This window comes from Trachypithecus francoisi, unplaced genomic scaffold, assembly GCF_009764315.1.
Source record: "Trachypithecus francoisi isolate TF-2019V2 unplaced genomic scaffold, Tfra_2.0 Lachesis_group15, whole genome shotgun sequence".
In the NCBI taxonomy this organism is placed as follows: Eukaryota; Metazoa; Chordata; class Mammalia; order Primates; family Cercopithecidae; genus Trachypithecus; species Trachypithecus francoisi.
This window is the reverse complement of record NW_022681460.1, coordinates 113,367,917-113,388,159: the sequence shown is the minus strand read 5'-3', so window position 1 is coordinate 113,388,159 and position 20,243 is coordinate 113,367,917. Positions and strand designations below refer to the sequence as shown.

At 52.7% G+C, this 20,243-nt stretch overlaps 1 protein-coding gene across 12 annotated transcripts in view; it reads left to right on the top strand.

The window, feature by feature from the left end:
- The window catches only part of CRAMP1 (cramped chromatin regulator homolog 1), a 65,433-nt gene that overhangs the window by 33,156 nt on the left and 12,034 nt on the right, over positions 1–20,243 (top strand). For all 12 annotated transcript variants that reach the window (XM_033236247.1, XM_033236240.1, XM_033236246.1 and 9 more), the window contains 8 exons: positions 7,982–8,067; positions 8,515–8,638; positions 10,247–10,328; positions 10,906–12,021; positions 14,528–14,705; positions 16,884–17,065; positions 17,155–17,229; positions 19,441–19,522. In XM_033236247.1, the coding sequence (XP_033092138.1) occupies positions 7,982–8,067; positions 8,515–8,638; positions 10,247–10,328; positions 10,906–12,021; positions 14,528–14,705; positions 16,884–17,065; positions 17,155–17,229; positions 19,441–19,522 (1,925 nt within the window). The remainder of the gene's footprint in view (positions 1–7,981; positions 8,068–8,514; positions 8,639–10,246; positions 10,329–10,905; positions 12,022–14,527; positions 14,706–16,883; positions 17,066–17,154; positions 17,230–19,440; positions 19,523–20,243) is intronic.

Here is a 20,243-nt window from a genome sequence, read left to right as displayed (position 1 = left end):
GAGATCTGAGGCAGAAGGGCTGCTGAGTAGTGTGATCATTGGTTCTAGAAATGTCTGGGTACCTGTGTGTGCCTGGCATAAGAATGGGTGCTGGTTATGCAGTGGTGACAGCTGTGGTGTGGCAGCTGATGCAGGTCCATTGAGCAGGTCACCTTAGTGTGTGGTGTCAGCATGTACAGTAACTGGGGATGAAAGTTATCGTGAAATTGACGTGGCAGGTGGGTGCAGACATGGCAACTGGCAGGAAGGGAACCTGCCTGGGGCATCTAAGAAAGGCTTTTCCAAGGTGGTGGCCAAGGTCTTAAAGAAAGAAGCGAGCAGGGGCCACACACAGAGTTGGGGAATCACCTGGCCCAGGGAAAGGAAGGTGGGAAGGAGGAACTGGGTCATGGAAGCCTCAGGAGGGGAGGGGAGGGGAAGAGTGCAGAGCTGAGGCTGGAGGGCTGGGCCAGGCCTGGCTCTGAGCACAGGAGGGGTTCCAATAGCTCCCATTGTCTCAGGAAGGTAGTGTAGAGTTTGCAGCAGGAGAGCCCCTCGTTCTGGGCGCTCTGCCTCTCGTTCCCTGTGGAGAAGAGATGGGGATGCTGTTGGAGGTGGTGTGGTGTGGTGTGTACGTGTATGTTATTTTTCTTTCTTTCCTTTTTTTTTTTTAATAGAGGTGGGATTTTGCCTCTATTAATTTAATTTCATTTTACAATTCTAAAACCAAAAGAGCCCAGGCTGGTCTCACAAAGACTGTCTTGGCCTCCCAAAGCACTGATATTACAGGCATGATCCTCTGTACCTGACCCATTTTTTACTTTAGTATTTTAACTTTTTTCTTTTTGGTTTTTGTCATACAGTTCTGGAAGTTTGTTTTAAGACATTTTAGTTTTTGAGCAGTTTTAAGTTTACAGAAAAATTGTGTACAGAGCTACGCCCCTCCCCTGCCCCACACATGATTTCCCCTGTTATTAACACTGAGTTGGTTTATTTTGTTTTGTTTTATTTTGTTTGAGACGGAGTCTTGCTCTGTCACCCAGGCTGGAGTGCAGTGGCGCGACCTCGGCTCACTGCAACCATCTGCCTCCCAGGTTCAAGCAATTCTCCTGCCTCAGCTTCCCCAGTAGCTGGGACTACAGGCACCCGCCACCACGCCCGGCTAATTTTTTGTACTTTTAGTGGAGACGGGGTTTCACCATGTTGGCCAGGCTGGTCTTGAACTCTCGACCTCAGGTGATCCTCCCGCCTTGGCCTCCCAAAGTGTGGGGATGACAGGCGTGACTAACTCTTCGCATTCGTGTGGCCCTTTTGTCACAATTCACGAGCCTTCCTTGACCCTTCTTCATCACCCAGAGTCCATAGTTTACTTACAGGCCCACTCAGCGTTGTGCCTTCTGTGGGTTTGGACAGATGGGTAATGACATGTGCCCACCCTTCCGGCATCACACAGGGGCAGTTCACTGCCCTGAACACCCTGTGCTCTGCCTGTTGCTTCCTAGTGCCCCCAGCAGCCACTGCTCTCACTCTCGGTAGCTGCACCCCAGCAGTCTCTGGTCTCTCTCTCTAGCTGCACCCCAGCAGCCACTGGTCTCTCACTCTCTCTAGTTGCACCTTTCCAAGAGTGTTGTCGTCACATTGGAATCATCCTAGGCTTAGTCTTTGTAGATTAGCCTCTTCGCTTACAGTCCTAGAAGTTTTCACAAATTCGTAGAGTTGCATAGCTGCCACCACTGTCAAGATACGGAACACTGCCAGCAACCCCCAGGTCCCCTTCTGTCCCTCCCCCACACCTTGCCCCAGGCACCCTCTGCACCACTCTCCATTCCCTGTAATTTTGCCTTTTCCAGAAAGCCATCTAAAGAGAATTGTGGTGTGCAGCCTTCTGAGATGGGCGTCCCCACTCAGCAGTGTGCCCTCGAGGCTCTTGCGTGGTGTCTTGTGGATCTGCTGCAGCTTGTGCTTTGACCTACTGAGTCGTGTTCCACGGTGTCAACATGTCGCACTCTGTTATCCCTTCCGAGTGGAGGGACCCAGGGCTGTTCGCAGTTTTTCAGTGTTGGTGAAGAAGTGACCAGGCTTTGCCTCTAGATTTTTGTGTGAGCGTGGTTTTCGGTCCCCGGGAGGAGGAGGTGGGAGTGTGTGTTTGGCTTTACATGGAGCTGCCAGACTCTTCCAGGAGAGTTGCATTTGCTTCCCACACTCCCCAGCACTCAGCGTGTTCGGAGTGTCTGTCTTTCTAAAGGCACCTAGTAGGAGTGGAGTGGCATCGTGCTGTGGTTTTGATGTGTTTCCCTGATGACTCATGACGCCCAGCGTCTCTGTCCTGCTTATTTGCTATCTGTGGGTCTTTGGTGAGGTGCCCGTTCATATCTTGTGCTGCCTTTTTTCTTCTTCTTGAGTTTAGTGAATTCTTTGTACGTTGTAGACACAAGTTTTCTGTTGGATCCTCCAGCTGCAAATACTTCCTCCCAGACTGTGGCCTGTCTTTTCGTTGACTTACTGTCTTGCACAGAGTGAAAGTCCTTCGCTTTGATGAAGTCAAGTCTGTCACTGTTTTCTTCTGTGGTTTATGCTTTTAATATGGCATCTAAGAACTCTTTGCCTAACCCAGGGTCACAGAGATGTCCCCCTGTGTTTTCTTCTAGAAATTTTCTAGTTTTACATTTAAATTCATGATCTGCTTTGAATTAACTTTTGTGTGCCATGTGAAGTTTAGGTGGAGCTTTGCTTTTTGCCTGTGGGTGTCAACCTGCATCATCTGAAAGGACTGTCCCTTCTCCACTGAGTGGCCTTTGCACCCTTGTCAAACATCAGTTGACTGTGCCATGTCGGTCCATTCTGGACCTTCTCTTCTGTCAACTTTTGTGACCATTCTTTCACCAGCAGACACTCGTATTTACCAACAAACAGGAAACCTGTCAAGGTGAGAGATCAGGAAAATGAGTGAGGTGCCTGTGGGAGGCTACCCCTGGATTTCAGCCCCAAAGTGACTAGGGTATTTGACTTGCTGCTGCCCCTACCTCTCATGCAGACATGTTTCAATTAACTGTGAATCTTGTTTTGATTTTAGAATTATAAAATTAAACTAAAGACTAAATGAATTGAGTAAAGGTCTAACCTAAAGCAAAAGCTTACTACGTTGTTCACAGACCCAGAGGCATAAGTTTAACATGTGCTTATGAGATTTATCAAGTGGCTTTGCAGAGAAGAAAATAAATCTGTCAGAAAGGAAAGCCAGGTTCCTGTGTACATAGAGGAATTACTCTTTTCAATTCAGAAATGCTATTCTATTCTGCAATGATGTTTCTATTCTGAAATGCTATTCACCTAGGCATGGTGGCTCATGTCTGTAATCCCAGCGCTTTGGGAGGCCGAGGCAGGTGGATCACTTGAGGCCAGGAGTTCGAGACCAGCCTGACCAATATGGTGAAATCCCATCTGTATTAAAAATACAAAAATTAGGCCGGGCGCGGTGGCTCAAGCCTGTAATCCCAGCACTTTGGGAGGCCGAGACGGGCGGATCACGAGGTCAGGGGATCGAGACCATCCTGGCTAACACTGTGAAACCCCGTCTCTACTAAAAAATACAAAAAACTAGCCGGGCGACGTGACAGGCACCTGTAGTCCCAGCTACTCGGGAGGCTGAGGCAGGAGAATGGCGTAAACCCGGGAGGCGGAGCTTGCAGTGAGCTGAGATCCGGCCACTGCACTCCAGCCCGGGCGACAGAGCGAGACTCCGTCTCAAAAAAACAAACAAACAAACAAACAAAAATTAGCCAGGCGTGGTGGTGTATGCCTGTAGTCCCACCTACTCGGGAGGCTGAGGCATGAGAATCGCCTAAGGCCCTGGATTGGGAGGCAGAGGTTGTAGTGAGCCGTGATTGCATCGCTGCACTCCAGCCTGGGCGACAGAGTGAGACTCTGCCTTTAAAAAAAAAAAAAGCTACTCATGCAGGGGTGTAAATAGAGCCTCTGTTTGAGGGCTCACTTAGAGGTCAGCTTGTGGTTATTCTATAGGCATCACCTCTTCAACCCCTGTGCTGGGCCTGTCTGGAAAGTCCTGGCCTGTCTTACAGCTTCCAGGCTGGTGCGAGGGTTGGGAGGTATGGACCATGTCCGGGGACTGTGACCAGGGCTAAGGGTCCTCCTGGCTCTCGCACTTTAACATGGCTCTTCATCTTGTTCAGTGCCGCAGCCTCAGGTTGGTCGTAGAACTTCCATTTGAGAAAAGAAGATGGAGGATTGTAATCTGAGTGGTTCCATATGAATGCAGAAGGGTGCACTTAGTTTTATTGAAGGAAAAAAAAAAGGAAGTCACAAAATAGCAGTTTAACGGAAAATGTGATTATTGAAAACACAGGTGCCACATGACACAGCTCCACCAGCTGTTTAAATCTTGCCTACTATTGTTGTGTTTTGGGGCAGATGGAATTAAAAACGGTGAGTGGGAATGTCCATTTGTTTCCAGAGCACTTCATTGGAGGAGATTGTTTTAGAATTGACTTGAGCCGGGTGCAGTGGCTCACACCTGTAATCCCAGCACTTTGGGAGGCCGCGGCTGGCAAATCACTTGAGGGAGGTCAGGAGTTCCAGACTGGCCAACATGGAGAAACCCCTATCTCTCCTAAAAATACAAAAAATTAGCCAGGGGTGGTGGTGGGCTCCTGTAGTCCCAGCTACTTGGGAGGCTGTGGCAGGAAGATCACTTGAGCCCAGGAGGCTGAGGTTGCAGTGAGCCAAGATTGCACCACTGCACTCCAGGCTGGGCGACACAGCGAGACTGTGTCTCAAAAGTAAAAAAATAAAAAATAAAAAAAAGAATTGACTCCATGCTTAATGACTGCTTTTGACCAATGTTCCCTCTGGTTCCTTCTGCTGCAGCCCTGCTCTGATATCATTAATGTTCATAAAACTGCTGTGGCACTTATCTGTGTATTTCACCTGGGTTAAGATGGTTTAAGAATTTTGTCTCAGTAGAACATGTTGTTCTCTGGGGACTCATCCTCTCTAAATTATCCCTCAAGACAGAAAATCTGTACAGTCAGAAAGGGGTTGAGGGCATGGAGCTTTTTTTCTGCCGTCTTCTTGCCTCTTTGGTCAGGCTTTCCCAAGCTCAACTCTGTTCTTTGGCATCCTATGTTTGATTCCCAGCACAGAAGGCACTCAGTCAGTAGCTGGGTGGGTGCGTGGGTGAACAGACGGACGCATGAGTGGATGGATGGATGGACACATGAGTGGGTGGGTGGAGGCATGGTTAATGGATAGATGGAAGAGTCGCTGTCATGCACGAGGGATTGTTGAGCTTTCCATAGCTACTGAAACCCAGCTGCTGCCCCCGCCCTTCTGCCAATTGGGACCTCTCTGTTTGTTTGGTCTTATTTATTTATTTTTTGAGACAGAGTCTCCCTCTGTTGCCCAGGCTGGAGTGCAGTGGCGCCATCTCAGCTCACTGCAAACTCTGCCTCCTAGGTTCACACCGTTCTCCTGCCTCAGCCTTCTGAGTAGCTGGGACTACAGGCGCCCGCCACCACGCCCGTCTAATTTTTTATATTTTTAGTAGAGACGGGGTTTCACCGTGTTAGCCAGGATGGTCTCGATATCCTGACATCTTGATCCACCCACCTCGGCCTCCCAAAGAGCTGAGCCTGCAATAGTAGTGTGAGCCACTATTATTTTATTTATTTATTTTTTTTTGAGATAGAGTTTCACTCTTGTTGCCCAGACTGGAGTGCAATGACACAATCTCAGCTCACTGCAACCTCCGCCTCCTGGGTTCAAGTGATTCTCCAGTCTCAGCCTCCCGAGTAGCTGGGATTACAGGTGCACGCCACCATGCCTGGCTAATTTTTGTATTTTTAGTAGAGACGGGGTTTCGTCATATTGGTCAGGCTGGTCTGAAACTCCTGACCTCAGCCGATCTGCCCACCTTGGCCTCCCAAAGTGCTGGGATTATAGGTGTGAGCCACCGTGCCCGGCTTGTTTGGCCCTAAACACTTGATTAAAGCCTTAGGTTTTTGGGGTGATGGTAAAATGTGTGGGGTATTGAGACTGCATAATGCTGAAGTTAGAGCTAGGACCCTTTTAAAAGGAAGGGGATTGCAGCTTTGTTTACTGGGATATGGAGATTGTGGTGTCACCCTTTTTCCTGTCTGAGGTTGCCAGAACTGGCTCTCCCCATCAGATGCATGTGCTCAGCAGAGGCTGCTCTTCGAGCCAAACTGCAGGGATCATCTGGAGAGTCCCTCCCACGCAGCACTCGCTTCAGACTCTTGTTCATGTTTTGATAATTTTGGTCAGCATTGTATTGGAATAAGATTTTTTAAAACTATACAAGCAGTACATAAATACAAGTTTTAAGCAATTTTCCAACAATACATAGATAAAATATAAGACCCTCCTCACCACTCCATCCTGCTCATCTCATCAGAGCTAACCACTTACAGTCTTTTCATGTGTATCTTTCTGAATTTTTTTCTTAGTGAGTTTACATAAGTAACTGTACAGGTACAAATATAGATACATACAGAGATGAAAATGTAATTTTTTACGCATCTTTGGAATCACAGTGTATGTGTTCTTTAGCTTTTTTCATAGACTGTTTCTTAGAAATTGAATAGCAACAGCAAATACAGAAGCAGCAACTCTCCTACCTGACATGTGCAACTGGGAGTTGGTGAATTGCTAAAACTGGTTAAGGCAGAAAGCCATAAAAACAAGATACACATGCCCTGAGCATTTTGTAAAACACAAGCCCGTTGTCGTTCACCAGCCAGTGGGCCGCTGACCAGAGCCGTTTCTTGACTGCGGTCCTTTCCTTGGAATTCAAGTTGGTTTTTCTCTCCGATCAGAAACTCCTCACAGGGAGGTCACATAGAGGTGGACTGAGAAGTCACAGAGGTGGACTGAGTTCACACACAGATCATGGAGAATTGGACTGAGGTCACACAGAGGTCACGGAGAAGTGGACTGAGAGGTCACAGACAGGAGGACTTAGAGGTGACAGGTCATGGAAAGGTGGATTGAGGTCACATAGAGGTCACGAAAAGGTGGACTGAGGTCACAGGTGGTCCGAGGTCACACAGGTCACGAAAAGGTGGGCTGAGGTCACAGAGGTGGACTGAGGTCACACAGGTCATCTAGAGGTGGATTGAGGTCACACAGAGGTCATGGAAAGGTGGACTCAGAGGTCACGGAGAGGTGGACTGAGGTCACACAGAGGTCATCTAGAGGTGGATTGAGGTCACACAGTTCATGGAGAGGTGGACTGAGGTCCCGCAGAGGTCATGGGGAGGTGGACTGAGAGGTCATAGAGGTCACGGAGAGGTGGACTGAGTTCACACACAGGTCATGGGAAGGTGGACTGAGAGGTCACACAGAGGTAACCTAGAGATAGATTGAGGTCACAGTTCACAGAGAGGTGGATTGAGAGGTCACAGAGGTCATGGGGAGGTGGACTGAGGTCCCATAGAGATCATGTAGAGGTGAATTGAGGTCACACAGAGGTCATGGGGAGGTGGACTGAGAGGTCACACAGATCACGGGGAGGTGGACTGAGAGGTCATGGAAAGGTAGACTGAGAGGTCATGGGAAGGAGGACTGAGAGCTTCTGCTCTGAGGGCCCAAAGTAGGAGGACTGCATAGAGCTGGGGCAGTGGAGAGAAGGGTGGCTGTCTGAGGGGACCCCAGGACAGTGGCTTTTCCAGGAATGGGACATCAGCTTGTGCCAGGCCAGTCACCAAGGCGGGAGGGCACAGCACGTTTTCTGTACACAGCAGTTGTCCCTTGGAGTTTGAAGTGTGGTCAGGAGAGTAGTAGGATGTGCAGAGTCACCATTTGTTTGTCACCGTGTCCTCCCACTGTCTTACGCGGGCTTGAGAGGGCTGGGGTGGATGTTTGGCCAGGCCCCACCTGGCCTGGCTCAGCGCCTCTCCGTGTACTGGCCCTTGCGTCCTTCTGTTGACTCACAGGCCTCAGCGTTCCTTCAAAACTCTTTTCCCAGGGCCACCACTGTACGCTATAAAGGGCGGAACCTGCGGATCAAAGCGCCCATGTGCCGGGCCCTGAAGAAGCTCTGCGATCCGGATGGTAGGTGGATGGGCACTCCCAGGACCAGAGGCGGTGCCCGTGGCGTCCCATTCGGTGGCGGGCAGGCTGAGCTACAGCGTTGCTGCCACAGCTGCTTTGTGTCTGACCCTGCTTAATCCCGGGGCTGCACATGGACCACTCTTGAACTTGAAATGCTCCCAACATCCACTCAGTCAAGTTGAGCTCAGATCCATGGCAGCAGTCAGCAGAGTGGTCGGTGGTTGTCAGGATCGAGTCTCCTATGACCTCTCTGGACCAGTCTGTGGCCTTTGCAAACCCCTGAGCAGCCACACTGGAGTTTCTTCGCTGGGGTTTCTCTGCTGTCCTTGCCTCTGTTTGCAAGGTCATCTGCTCACAGCTGATTTCACTGGTTTTTCTGGCCAAGCGCTTGGTTTTCTACCTTAAGGTTGGTCTGCACTAAACTTTCATGGTTCCTCTCCATTGCAGGCTTGAGTGATGAAGAGGACCAGAAGCCAGTGCGTCTGCCTCTGAAAGTCCCTATAGAGCTACAGCCACGGAACAACCATGCCTGGGCCCGCGTGCAGAGCCTTGCCCAGAACCCGCGCCTCAGGTACCATGGCCTTTGTCATGCAGAGGGGTCCCAACTGCTTGAGCAGGACTGGAAGCAGTGTGTGTGTTTCCCTCAAGGAACTTGCAGGAGAAGCAGGTCCACCCCCATGCTCTGTCATCACACAAGGACACGGCAGTCTGGAGGTGACTGGAGTCCAGGGAGCACTGGGCTGCACTCCTGTACCTGGGCAGGGATGGTGGAGGCGATGTCGCAGTGAGAAGGGGAACTGCAGAGCCTTCCTCTCGTCCCCCAATAAGGCCTATACTGTTCCTCTCGCACCCGCTTCTTGGAGACTCGTGGCTTGCGTATGCACAAGGTGCCACCGTGGAAATGGACCCTTTTCCATTTGTACATTATAAAAAATTGAGGTGCCGGGTTGCGGAGGCTCACGCCTGTAATCCCAGCACTTTGGGAGGCCGAGGCGGGTGGATCACGGGGTCAGAAGTTTGAGACCAGCCTGGCCAAGATGGTAAAACCCCGTCTCTACTAAAAATACAAAAAAAATTAGACGGGCGCAGTGGTGGGCACCTGTAATCCCAGCTACTCGGGAGGCAGAGGCAGGAGAACCACTTGAACGCGGGAAGCAGAGGTTGCAGTGAGCCAAGATTGCGCCCCTGCGCTCCAGCCCGGGCTTCTTTTTTTTTTTTTTTCTGAGATGGAGTCTTGCTCTGTGGTCTAGGCTGGAGTGCAAATGGCACAATCTCAGCTCACTGCAACCTCTGTCTCCCAGGTTCAAGTGATTCTCCTGCATCAGCCTTCCGGGTAGCTGGGATTATAGGTGCCTGCCACCACACCTGGCTAATTTTTGTAGTAGAGACGGGGTTTCACCATGTTGGCCAGGCTGGTCTTGAACTCCTGACCTCAGGTGATCCACCCACCTCGGCCTCCCAAAGTGTTGGGATTACAGGCGTGAGCCACCATGCCTGGCAAATTTAGCCATTTTTAAGTGTACAGTTCAGTGACATTTAACACAGTCACAGTGTTCTGCGGCCACCACCTCTGTCCAGCTCCAGAACATTTTCGTACACTAGAAGAGGCCCCCGTGCGCCTTAGCACTCACTCTTTGATGCTCACCGTCCCACGGCCGCTGGCACCTCCCAGTCCGCTGTGTGTCTCAGTGGACTTGCCTACTGTGGACATTTCATAGAAATGGAACCACACGCAGAGGCCTCTGGGCCTGGCCTCTTTCACTGGGCGTGATGCTTTTGAGATTCACCCATCATAGCGTGCCAGTACTTCGTTCCTTCCACTTATGTACTTTCCCCTCAGAATGTATTAACGCTGTCCATGCTCGCCCGCCCTTGAAGCCAGAAGGAGCTCGTAGACTAGGCAGAGGCTGTGCGCCAGCACCCACATCCTGGCGGAGACCTTTTGCTGGCAAAGATGTTTCCTTTAGCTCCGTGTGAATCTCTGGCCATCACAGCTGGAAAGGCTGGTTTTTAGCCACAGGAGCCAAGGGCCCTGCGGACGCCCGCTCCTGGGTGCCTCTCTGGAGGTCCCTTGTCTCTTGGCGCCCTCTTGCTGTAAGCAGCCTCGGGGCTCTTCAGACGGTTCCGGTTCCCTTCCTGTTCTACGAGCCTCACTTCCTCCTGTCTCTCGTCTCTGTAGGATGATCGTGGAGCTGCATCGAAAGGTCTCCAGCCTCATCGAGTTCTTGAAGCAGAAGTGGGCGCTCCATGAGGTGCGAGTTGTATCCTTTTCCAGCTAAAGCAGACCCTCCAGGCTGCATTGCCTCTGCTGCCTGGAGACGGACCACGCCTCCCCGTGCCTGTCATCGTCATGGTCCCCATGGGCAGAACAACTGTGCTGTGACATGGTGTACATCTGGAACCATAACCTGGAGCTCCTTATTCCATGGGTGTGAAGCCCCCTCTATGGCCTTGCAGTGCTAGAACTCAGTCACAGCCAGCCCTGTATCATGTCAGTGGCCTGTGTCTGGCCCACGGGGTGTGGCCAGAGCGTTCCTGCCAGCAGGTTGAGCAAAACGACCAAGGGTCAGCCCAGCCTTCTTCACGTCCATGGCTGGCTCCCAGCCCTGCCCACTCCACACATAGGCATGGTGTATGTCAGATGTGAATTTCCTGAAGGTACTAAGTGCCCAGGTCAGCACTGTTGGGTAGTGGTGTGAGGAAAGCCCCGGGTCGGGGGCATGATTCATACCCTGGGGGATGCCAGTGGGGAGCATGGCTCGTGTCTGTAGCCATGTGCCTGGTAAGCATCCGGACCTCAGTGCCAGCCAGCATGGGCCTTCCTTGACGGGCACTCAGCGGAAGACACTTGAGGAGCGGCAGCTGCAGGATTCATGCTCTGCACTGACGCAGGAGAAGGTGACACTGCACTTGTTCCCAGGCGAGAACTGCACACTGACGCCGCTGCCGGGCGTGGCCCGCGTGGTGCACTCCAAGGCCTTCTGCACAGTGCACTGGCAGGAGGGTGGCCGGTGCAAGCAGAGTGCCAAGGACGCCCACGTACTGCCCCCAGCCCAGATCCTGGGCATCCAGAGTGGGCAAGGCACCGCCCGGGGCCAGGTGAAATGCCCGCGGGGTGGAGCTGAGGGCAAGGGTGTGGGGCGGCCCCCTCCTGTGGCTGATGCCTCTCAGAGCTCTGGAGAGAGTTCCCCCGAAAGCACCCCTGGGGAGGGGGCCACCCTAAGCTTGAGCAGCCCGGACGCTCCCGACAGGCCTCCTCCCAGGCACCAGGACACCGGGCCATGTCTTGAGAAGACTCCTGCAGAAGGCAGGGACAGTCCCACCCGGGAGCCAGGGGCCTTGCCATGTGCCTGTGGCCAGCTCCCAGACCTGGAGGACGAGCTCTCGCTCCTAGACCCCTTGCCCCGATACCTGAAGTCCTGTCAGGACCTCATTGTCCCCGAGCAGTGCCGCTGTGCGGACACACGGCCTGGGAGCGAGCAGCCCCCTCCGGGCGGGGTGATCTCCCCAGAGGTGCTGGCTCCTGTCAGCAAGGAGGCTGCTGACCTTGCTCCCACTGGCCCGTCCCCAAGGCCCGGCCCCGGGCTCCTGCTGGATGTTTGCACTAAAGACTTGGCAGATGCACCCGCAGAGGAGCTCCAAGAGAAGGGGAGCCCCGTGGAGCCTCCGCCGCCTCAGGGACAGCCTGCCGCCAGGCCCCCAAAGGAGGTCCCCGCCAGCCGGCTGGCTCAGCAGCTCCGTGAGGAGGGCTGGAACCTGCAGACCTCCGAAAGCCTCACGCTGGCCGAAGTCTACCTCATGATGGGCAAGCCCAGCAAGCTGCAGCTAGAGTACGACTGGTTGGGGCCCGGCCGCCAGGACCCCCGCCCCGGCTCCCCGCCCACCTCCCTCCACAAGCAGCGCCTCCTCAGCTGCCTCCTGAAGCTCATTTCCACCGAGGTCAACCCCAAGCTGGTGAGTGGGTTGGAGCCCAGCCCCTCTGGTGGCCCAAGGGGAGCCAGGCCCAGCCTTGGAGGGCTCCCTGCTGGGTAGCTAGGGCCAGCATGGGTGGGGTCCAGATGAGAGAGACAGGGTCCTATGGCAGGGGACCAGGAACCCACAGGACCTCAAGGAACAGGGAGAGGCCGGGACCCAGATGATCTGGAAGACAGAGGCTCTCCACAGACCACGTTGCTCTCCCTTGCGGAGGGATCCTCGGGCTCTTGATGAGTGTTTCCACTTATGTGCACGGCTCCAGAAGTGCAGTGATGAGTGGTCTGGGTGCTCTTTTCTGTGTGGGGCGTGGGAGAAGACGGCCAACAGGCAGGCAGTACCTTGTGAGCCTCCTTGTGTTCCTGGGAGTCTGCCAACCCCAAGCATGCAGCTGAAGGGACAACTTGCATAGGACCGAGGGTGACAGAGTGAGGCCTGGAGCCGAGCTGGCCTTCTGGCTTATCTGATCACTGTTAACAGGTTTCCACTGAGGGAGTGATGGGTGTAGTTCTTGCTCTGGAAAGACCATCCCAGCTGCTCTGCAGATGTGGCAAAGTCAGAGGCTGTCACAGAAGAGCAGGGATGTGGTGCCGCAGCAGAACCGTGGAGCTGGGGACCAGACAGGACGGTCCCTGCAGTGTGTGGGTGGTCCCTGAGCCTGGGGAAGGGTCCCTTACCACAGGGAGGCCAGTTGGTGGAGCCAACAGCGCACCCAGGACTCATCCTACCCCACACCCCCAAGTCCAATAGGATCTCCGGCTCCTAGAGGGCAAGGTCCACTGCAGGCCCGTCCTGAAATGGCATGTTTAGGGGCTGGCAAGCTGCCGGACATGAGTGAGGGGCTCAAAGGATGGGCTGGGGCAGGAGCTGCAGGTCACTGTGGACCCCTTAGCACTGTTTCATGGTCAGAATGTGTGTGAGGCTCACATGTCCCAGTGCTGGGGGGACTTGGGACTCGGGCCCTCATGAGCCCCCCACACCTGCTGCTCCACACAGGCCACCTTACAGCCTCTAAGTGATGCTCACTTCTGCCTGCATTCCCCCTGCCTCCTGCTGGTTTTCCGCTCCCGCCCCCGCCAGCCCGTGCAGGGCTTGCCCCGGAGCGTTGGTTCATGAACAGGTGGCAGGAATGTGCAGATGTGCCTGGGGAGCATCACGGGGACTGGGGAAAAGAAAGTTCTTGCAGGCGAGGTGGTGACTGAGCCCGAACCTGAGGCCAAGCCTGAGGGTGAACATGGCTCGAGGGTAGTGTGGTGGGGGGACACCAGGCTGGGTAAGTGGTGACCAGAAAGACAGTGCCTTTAGAAGGCTTTTCAGGTTTGGCTTTTGGTGGGCTCATGGGAGGGGCTGAGGAGAGACATAGCGCCTGTGTTTGGGTGCCCCAGGGACGGGGCCAGGGTAGGCTCCTGAGTGCAGGCAGCAGTTCTGGGACACAGAGCAGGTAGGAATCCCACGTAGAAAGGCATTCCCATCCCCCGGGAGCTAGTTAGGGAGGCTGACTCTGGGTGGGCCTGGCAGACTGGACAGACCGCCAGGTGCAGCACCTGGCCCTGGGCTGTCTCTTGCCTGGTGGAGCTGTGACAAGTGCCCTTCAAAAGGCCCAAGCTCCAGAGATGAGGAGATGCTGGAGGCTGCTGAGCTGCTGTCGCAGGTGGAAGGAGCAGCATAGGAAGGGTCTTGCGGTGGGAGGGGTCCTGGGGAAAGGCCGGGGTATGGGGACTAGGGGCTGAAGGCTCCGTGTGAGCAGACGGGCAGGGCTGTGCTGAGAGCACGGGGTGGAGGGCTTCTTAGTCCACAGGGAGGTTGCCCCAGGTGGAATGTGTGGGGTGTTCAGGAGAGTGAGGAGGAGGAGGAGAGCCGAGAGGCTGGGGTACTGGCCGAGTCTTCTCAGCGGTGGTGGCATTTCTGTGGTGAGCCAGGCGGGGACCCCAGGACTTGGCAGCAGGCTCTGCTGTGGCGTGGGCCTGCAGATCCCCTGGGGTTGGGCTTTATGGGCCTGCACACCCCCCAAAGTTGGGCTTCATCCCTGCAGAGTGCTCTTCAGCTGTGCTTATGTCTGATTCTAGAAAGTTGACCTGTATTTCCTTCCTCTGACTCACAAGCAGAGAGGCTGCTGCAGTCTCGTGCTGACTTTTTAATATAGCTTTGAGTTCTTGACACTTAACACTTGCCATCCGGCACCTCTTCCCGCAGCTGATGCTGGCACTTGGGGCTGGTCCCCTCCCTCCCACCTCCGCCGTAGCACGTGGAAAGGTACTTGTGAGGAAGGGAGTGGTTTTTATTACTTACCTGACCAGTGACTTTTAAAACTGGCAAGCTGCCGAGCGACTCTGGGGACACTGAGGCTGGGCGTCTCTGGCCCTGGCCTTTGCCGTCATGACACTGTGCTCTCTGAGCTCCATGACGATCTCGCCTCCTACTCCAGGGCACGCAGCAGCCGTTTCTCAGGTGCTGAGTTTGGGTGTTGTTTGGCCCGTTTCTGTCCCAGGCTCTGGAAGCAAACACCATCTCCACAGCCTCGGTGAGGCCCATGCAGGAGGAGCAGTCAGTGACGCCCCCAGGGAAGGTGGTGACCGTCAGCTCTCGCAGCCCCCGCTGCCCTCGGAACCAGGCTTCCCTCCGCAGCAGCAAGACCTTCCCGCCCAGCTCGGGACCCTGCTCCTCAGGTGAGGCTGTGGCAGCCCCATTCCCTGTGCCTGGGCTGCCCTGGTGGCATCCTCTCAGGCTTCAGGGGCCATGCTGAAGCTGAGGGCACAGGTGTGCCTGAGGCCTGACCCCACTGTGCAGCTTGCCACAATCCAGCTGACACGGTGAAGGTACAGAATCACTGCCTCCTCATGGGGAGGGCGACGCCAGGGCTTGCCATGAAGGACTTGTGGGGTCCCGCGGTGTAGAAGCTGGCAAGAAGCTGGCCTTTGCCAGGCTGGTCACTTTGGGGTCTGCTTTATGGTGCCAGCAAAAGCCTCACTAATGTGCTGAGTTGGTTCAAAGTCCCTGAGAAGGTTGTTATTTTTCTGTTTTTCTTTACATGTAAAACCTCAGAATAGAGAATCCTTCTGTTAGGGGAGGTGCCAACAGGTTAACAGAAGTCCCGGAAAGAATGATGGAACAATCTGCCAGTCCACAGTGTACCCCTGTCCCAGCTGCATATAGGAAGTAATTTAAATTCAGGGGTCATAAATTGTGTTCCTGGTACATAAAACTCCAAGACAAGCATGACCAGTTTCCTGAGGCATCAGTTTCACTCGCTTTCAACCCATAGTATATTTATAATAAAGCAGATTATCATGGTTAGGATGGTAAATTTTTAAGTGTGAAAATGGTGAGTTTTAGACTGGGCATAGTGGCTCACACCTGTAATCCCAGCACTTTGGGAGGCCAAGGCGGGTGGATCACCTGAAGTGAGGAGTTCCAGACCAGCCTGGCCAACATGGTGAAACCCCGTCTCTAGTAAAAATACAAAAAATTAGCCGGATGTGGCGGCAGGCGCCTGTAATCCCAGCTACTCAGGAGGCTGAGGCAGGAGAATCACTTGAACCCGGAAGGTGGAGGTTGCAGTGAGCCAAAATAGAGCCATTGCACTCCAGCTCAGGCGACAGAGTGAGACTCTTTCTCAAAAAAAAAAAAAAAAAGGTGAGTTTTAAAGATAAAATAAGGCCCAGAGCAGTGACTCATGCCTATAATCCCAGCACCTTGGGAGACCAAGGCAAGAGGATCACTTGAAGCCAGGCTGGGCAACATAGTAAGACCTCATCTCTACAAAATATGAAAATAAAAAAAGTAGTTGAACATCGTGGCTCATACCTGTGGTCCCAGCTATTTGGGAGGCTGAGGTGGGAGGATCACTTGAACCCAGGAGTTCAAGGCCGCACTGAGCCATGATTGTGCCACTGTACTCCAGCCTGGGTGACAGAGGGGGCCAGGCGAGGGGTCCTGTGAGAGGGGGCCAGTCCCTACTATGAATGAATTTTATTTTATTTTTTTTGAGATGGAGTCTCGTTCTATCGCCCAGGCTGGAGTGCAGTGGTGTGATCTCAGCTCACTGCAAGCTCCATGTTCTGGGTTCATGTGATGCTCCTGCCTCAGCCACCCAAGTAGTTGGGATTACAGGCATGTGCCACCACGCTTGGCTAATTTCTGTTTTTAGGAGAGACAGGGTTTCGCTCTGTGGCCAGGCTGGCCTACCGTGAATGCTCGGGGTGGTTTACAGCAGCACGGACAATGATGAAAACATCTAGTAGGGTCCCACAATACTAACTCTCTCATATTTCCTGTTCTTTTACCTCTGGGTCTGTTTTCTAAAAACGAGAGATTTAGAGCAGGGAGCAGCCAGCTATAGGCCTGCAGCCCCCTGCTTGCTGTGTGTGAATAAAGTTGTGTTGGCACACAGCCACTCTCTTTTGTTCACATGTTGTCTGCAGTTGCTGTTGTGCTACAGTGCCCGGCTGAGTTGCCCCAGAGACTGTATGATCTACAGAGTGGACATGGGTTATTTGACCCTTCACCAAGAAAGTTGACTGACTAGAGACCCTCAAGGCTCTTCTAGTCCTAGAACATCTTTGGTGTCTTATCCGCCCTTACTCCTGAGCACTGAGCGAAATGGTGGAGTGCTTTTGTCCTATCCAGGAGGCCAGTGGTCTACTCAAAATGGGAACAAGAATTTCAGTGAGAAGGATAGAAAATCAGTCTTTCTATGGGACTGAGATAGAGGTCTCTCCTTTCAAGACAACCAGACGGGTTGCCGAGAGAATGTCTTTCTGACTTTCTTACCAACAGAACCCTGCGACCCTGGACCTGTTGCTAGGTGAGTGCTATCACATTGCTTCTCTCCTCTCCTCTGCCAGGTTGGAGAAACCCTCCGAGACCCCTCTTGGTGCCTGGTCCCTCCAGCACAGGAAGCAGTGACTCAGATGGCGGCCTTTTTGCTGTCCCGACAACCTTACCACCCAACAGCCGACATGGGAAGCTTTTCTCTCCCAGTAAAGAAGCAGAGCTGACTTTCCGCCAGCATCTGAACTCCATCAGCGTGAGTGTGTGGGGCCGGGCCGCCCATGTGCGAGCGTCCCTGTGGTGTGGAGAGCGCACCTTCAGGTGCCGGACGCTGCTCCCTTACAGATGCAGTCGGATTTCTTCCTGCCAAAGCCCCGGAAGCTGCGAAACCGGCACCTGCGGAAGCCACTGGTGGTCCAGGTCAGGATCTTGTCAAGTCTGAACATGTGGCCTCGTGTCTGGGCCAACCGGGACACAGGGCTTCTTCCTTTTCTCGCATTTTCATGGTGTAAAATGGGGAAATCCTTGCCCCTTCCTTCCCTCTTGTGAGTAGGGTAAAAATGCAAGTAATAACAGTGAACTTAATGGTACCCAGAAGTAAAGGTAATCTTTCAACAATATAGAAATTCGCTTGCAAAAAAGACAGTTACAGGGATTCAAGTCCAAACAATGTCCAGATTGGGATGTATTCGTGGACTCTCAGCACCTGTTTATAAACATTTAGTCCATGGAGCAGTTGCCAGGGCATGTGGGTCCACCGGAGCCCAGGCCTCTCATGAGCTCCCCGGAGTCCCTGAGGATGCCGTAGGCAAGCCTGGGGGGCAGCCAGGGACTCAGGCACCTCAGAAGAAGAGCTTGGCATTCTGAAGCATAGAAATACAGAAAGTGAGGTGGGAAGTCTGAGATAATGATGGCGTTAGAAATTTATGGATGTGTGTTATTTTGGATTAATGCACAGGTTTCCTTTTGTTAGACTCTTAGAAATCTCTTTCTCCCTTGAGATTGGTGTATTTACAAATGAGAGATTGCATGAACGGTCTTAGGAAGAAAGATGCCTGCTAAATCTTAGGTATTCTTTGTTCAGACTAAGACCAGGGTTGAAAACTATGGCCCAGGGCCACTTCCAGCCTGACTGTTGTTTTGTTTAATTTAAAACAGCTTTATAGATAGGGAATTCACATGTCATAATGTTTGCCCATTTAAACCTTATGACTCAGTGGTTACAAGGTGTACGACCATCGCCATGGTCTAATCCCAGAACATTACCACCGAGAAAGGAAGCCGTGCCCCTGCGAACTCACGCTGCTGCTCCCGCCAGCCCTCAGCAACCACAAATCCACTTTCTGTCTCTATGGATTTGTCTGTTCTGGGCATTTCCTATAAATGGGATCGTACAATATGTGTTCTTTTCCACATCATATTTTTGTAAATAAAGTTTTACTGGCACACAGCCATGATTATTCATTTCTGTACTATCTACTGTTTTCCACACGGGCACGGTTAAGTATGGCCCCAAAACCTAAAATATTTCCTACCTGGCCCTTTACGGAAAAAGTGTGTCAATCTCTGCTATGAAAAGTGTAGCCTTTGGAGTGAAAGTTCACGCTACTAGGCTGCAGCGTACCGCTGTCTCTAGTAGCACCTCCTCTCTAGTCTCTCCGACGCCAGTGTCCTGGGGCATTTCAAAGGGTCAGGGAACTGCAGCGGCACCCCCAGAGGCCGAAGCACCTCAGACACTTGTAGGTCGAGAGACACTTCTGTTCGTGTTCTATGTTGATCGCTAGCAGTTTCAGTGATGAACACGGTTTCTCAGATGGTAGTCCTTGTCACTCAAACCTGCTGTAGCACATTCGGCCTAATTATTCACACACAAAAGCCCTGTGAAGGAGCACTTCATGCCCTTTGGTGCCTGTGTGTTACAAGCAGTGACTTTATTTTCCTTACCCCATGTGTGAGGAAGCCCAGAATTGGGGGTGTCACTCATAAAAGTCCATGTCCAGTGGTTATAAACAGGTTTATATGACTAGTTGCATTCCAGTCAAATCCAGAAGAAAGTTCTGGATTAAAAGTGGATCAGGTGGGGCGCGGTGGCTCACACCTGTAATCCCAGCACTTTGGGAGGCCGAAGCGGGTGGATCACCTGAGGTCAGGAGTTCAGGACTAGCCTGGCCAACATGGTGAAACCCTGTCTCTACTACAAATACAAAAATTAGCTGGGCGAGGTGGTGAGTGCTTGTAATCCCAGCTACTTGGAAGGCTGCAGCAGGAGAATCACTTGAACCTGGGAGGCAGAGATTTCAGTGAGCCAAGATTGCACCACTGCACTCTAGCCTGGGTGACAGAGCAAGACTCCACCTCAAAAAAAAAGTGGATCACTGTAACATTCCTCCAGTTTTCCCTGGGAAAGGTTTGATTACCTGGGTTTGTTTCAGAGAGAACCTAACTGAGGCTTGGGGTGCACAGGTCCTAACTGTCTGGAACGGTCCCAGGCACCCTGTGTCATCGGCTCTGGAAGAAGAGCCCCACCTGGCTATGCTGGGCACCCTCTTATTTGGGACATTCCTTTGTAACTGGGAGTGATTTTTTGGCGTGGGAGTATGATCACCTTGATTATTTACCATTTTCCCACAGAGAACGCTGCTCCCTAGACCGTCGGAAAACCAGTCCCACAACGTTTGTTCCTTCTCCATCCTGTCTAACTCTTCTGTCACTGGTAAGGACCCTGAGCTTTCTTGGGGTAGCTTGTCCCTCCTCCTCACATGAGGGCCCTGGCTTTGGAAACAATGGGTGCTTATTTCCATGGCTTATTTTCAGGCATTCCTTTCTTCATTCTACCGACAAATACCTAGTGTGCCCTATGTGCTGGGCCGCAGGCTGCGGTGGCGGGCGAGGCGGCTAGTCCAAAGGGTGTCCTTCGTCTGTGGCCTCAGATGGCCTTGTGTGAGGTGCTTGGCTTGGTTCGAGTTGCGTCTCTTGTCTGCTCTGTATACGTAACGTCTTGTCAGCCGTTTTATGTAGTGGATGTGTTCTTGGGGTGTATGGATTATGCTTCCACCAGTCTGTACATTCAGTGGGGGCCTTGGCTCCTTGCAGTAGATCTTACACAGGAAGAAACCTCTAGTGAAGCACATACTGTGACTTCCCTTTTCTACCAGTGTTGGCTTCCGCATCTCTCCCTGACTTACCACAAGACACTTATAGCTGTCGATTGCTTTTTCTCCTGCCTACTTGTCAGTTTTCCACTGTGGAAAGCCTGGCAAGATAAAACCAAATTGCAGTGGCAGCATCTTCGTCCAGAATCTGATGCTCTGACTGCCCCGGGGCCTGTACCTCAGCTCAGGGGCTTGTCACCCTTAAAGAGCCATTTCCACAGGATGACAGTGGTGATCGCAGCCTTCCAGTAGCTCCTGGGAGGCACAGTGGTGGGTGCCAGA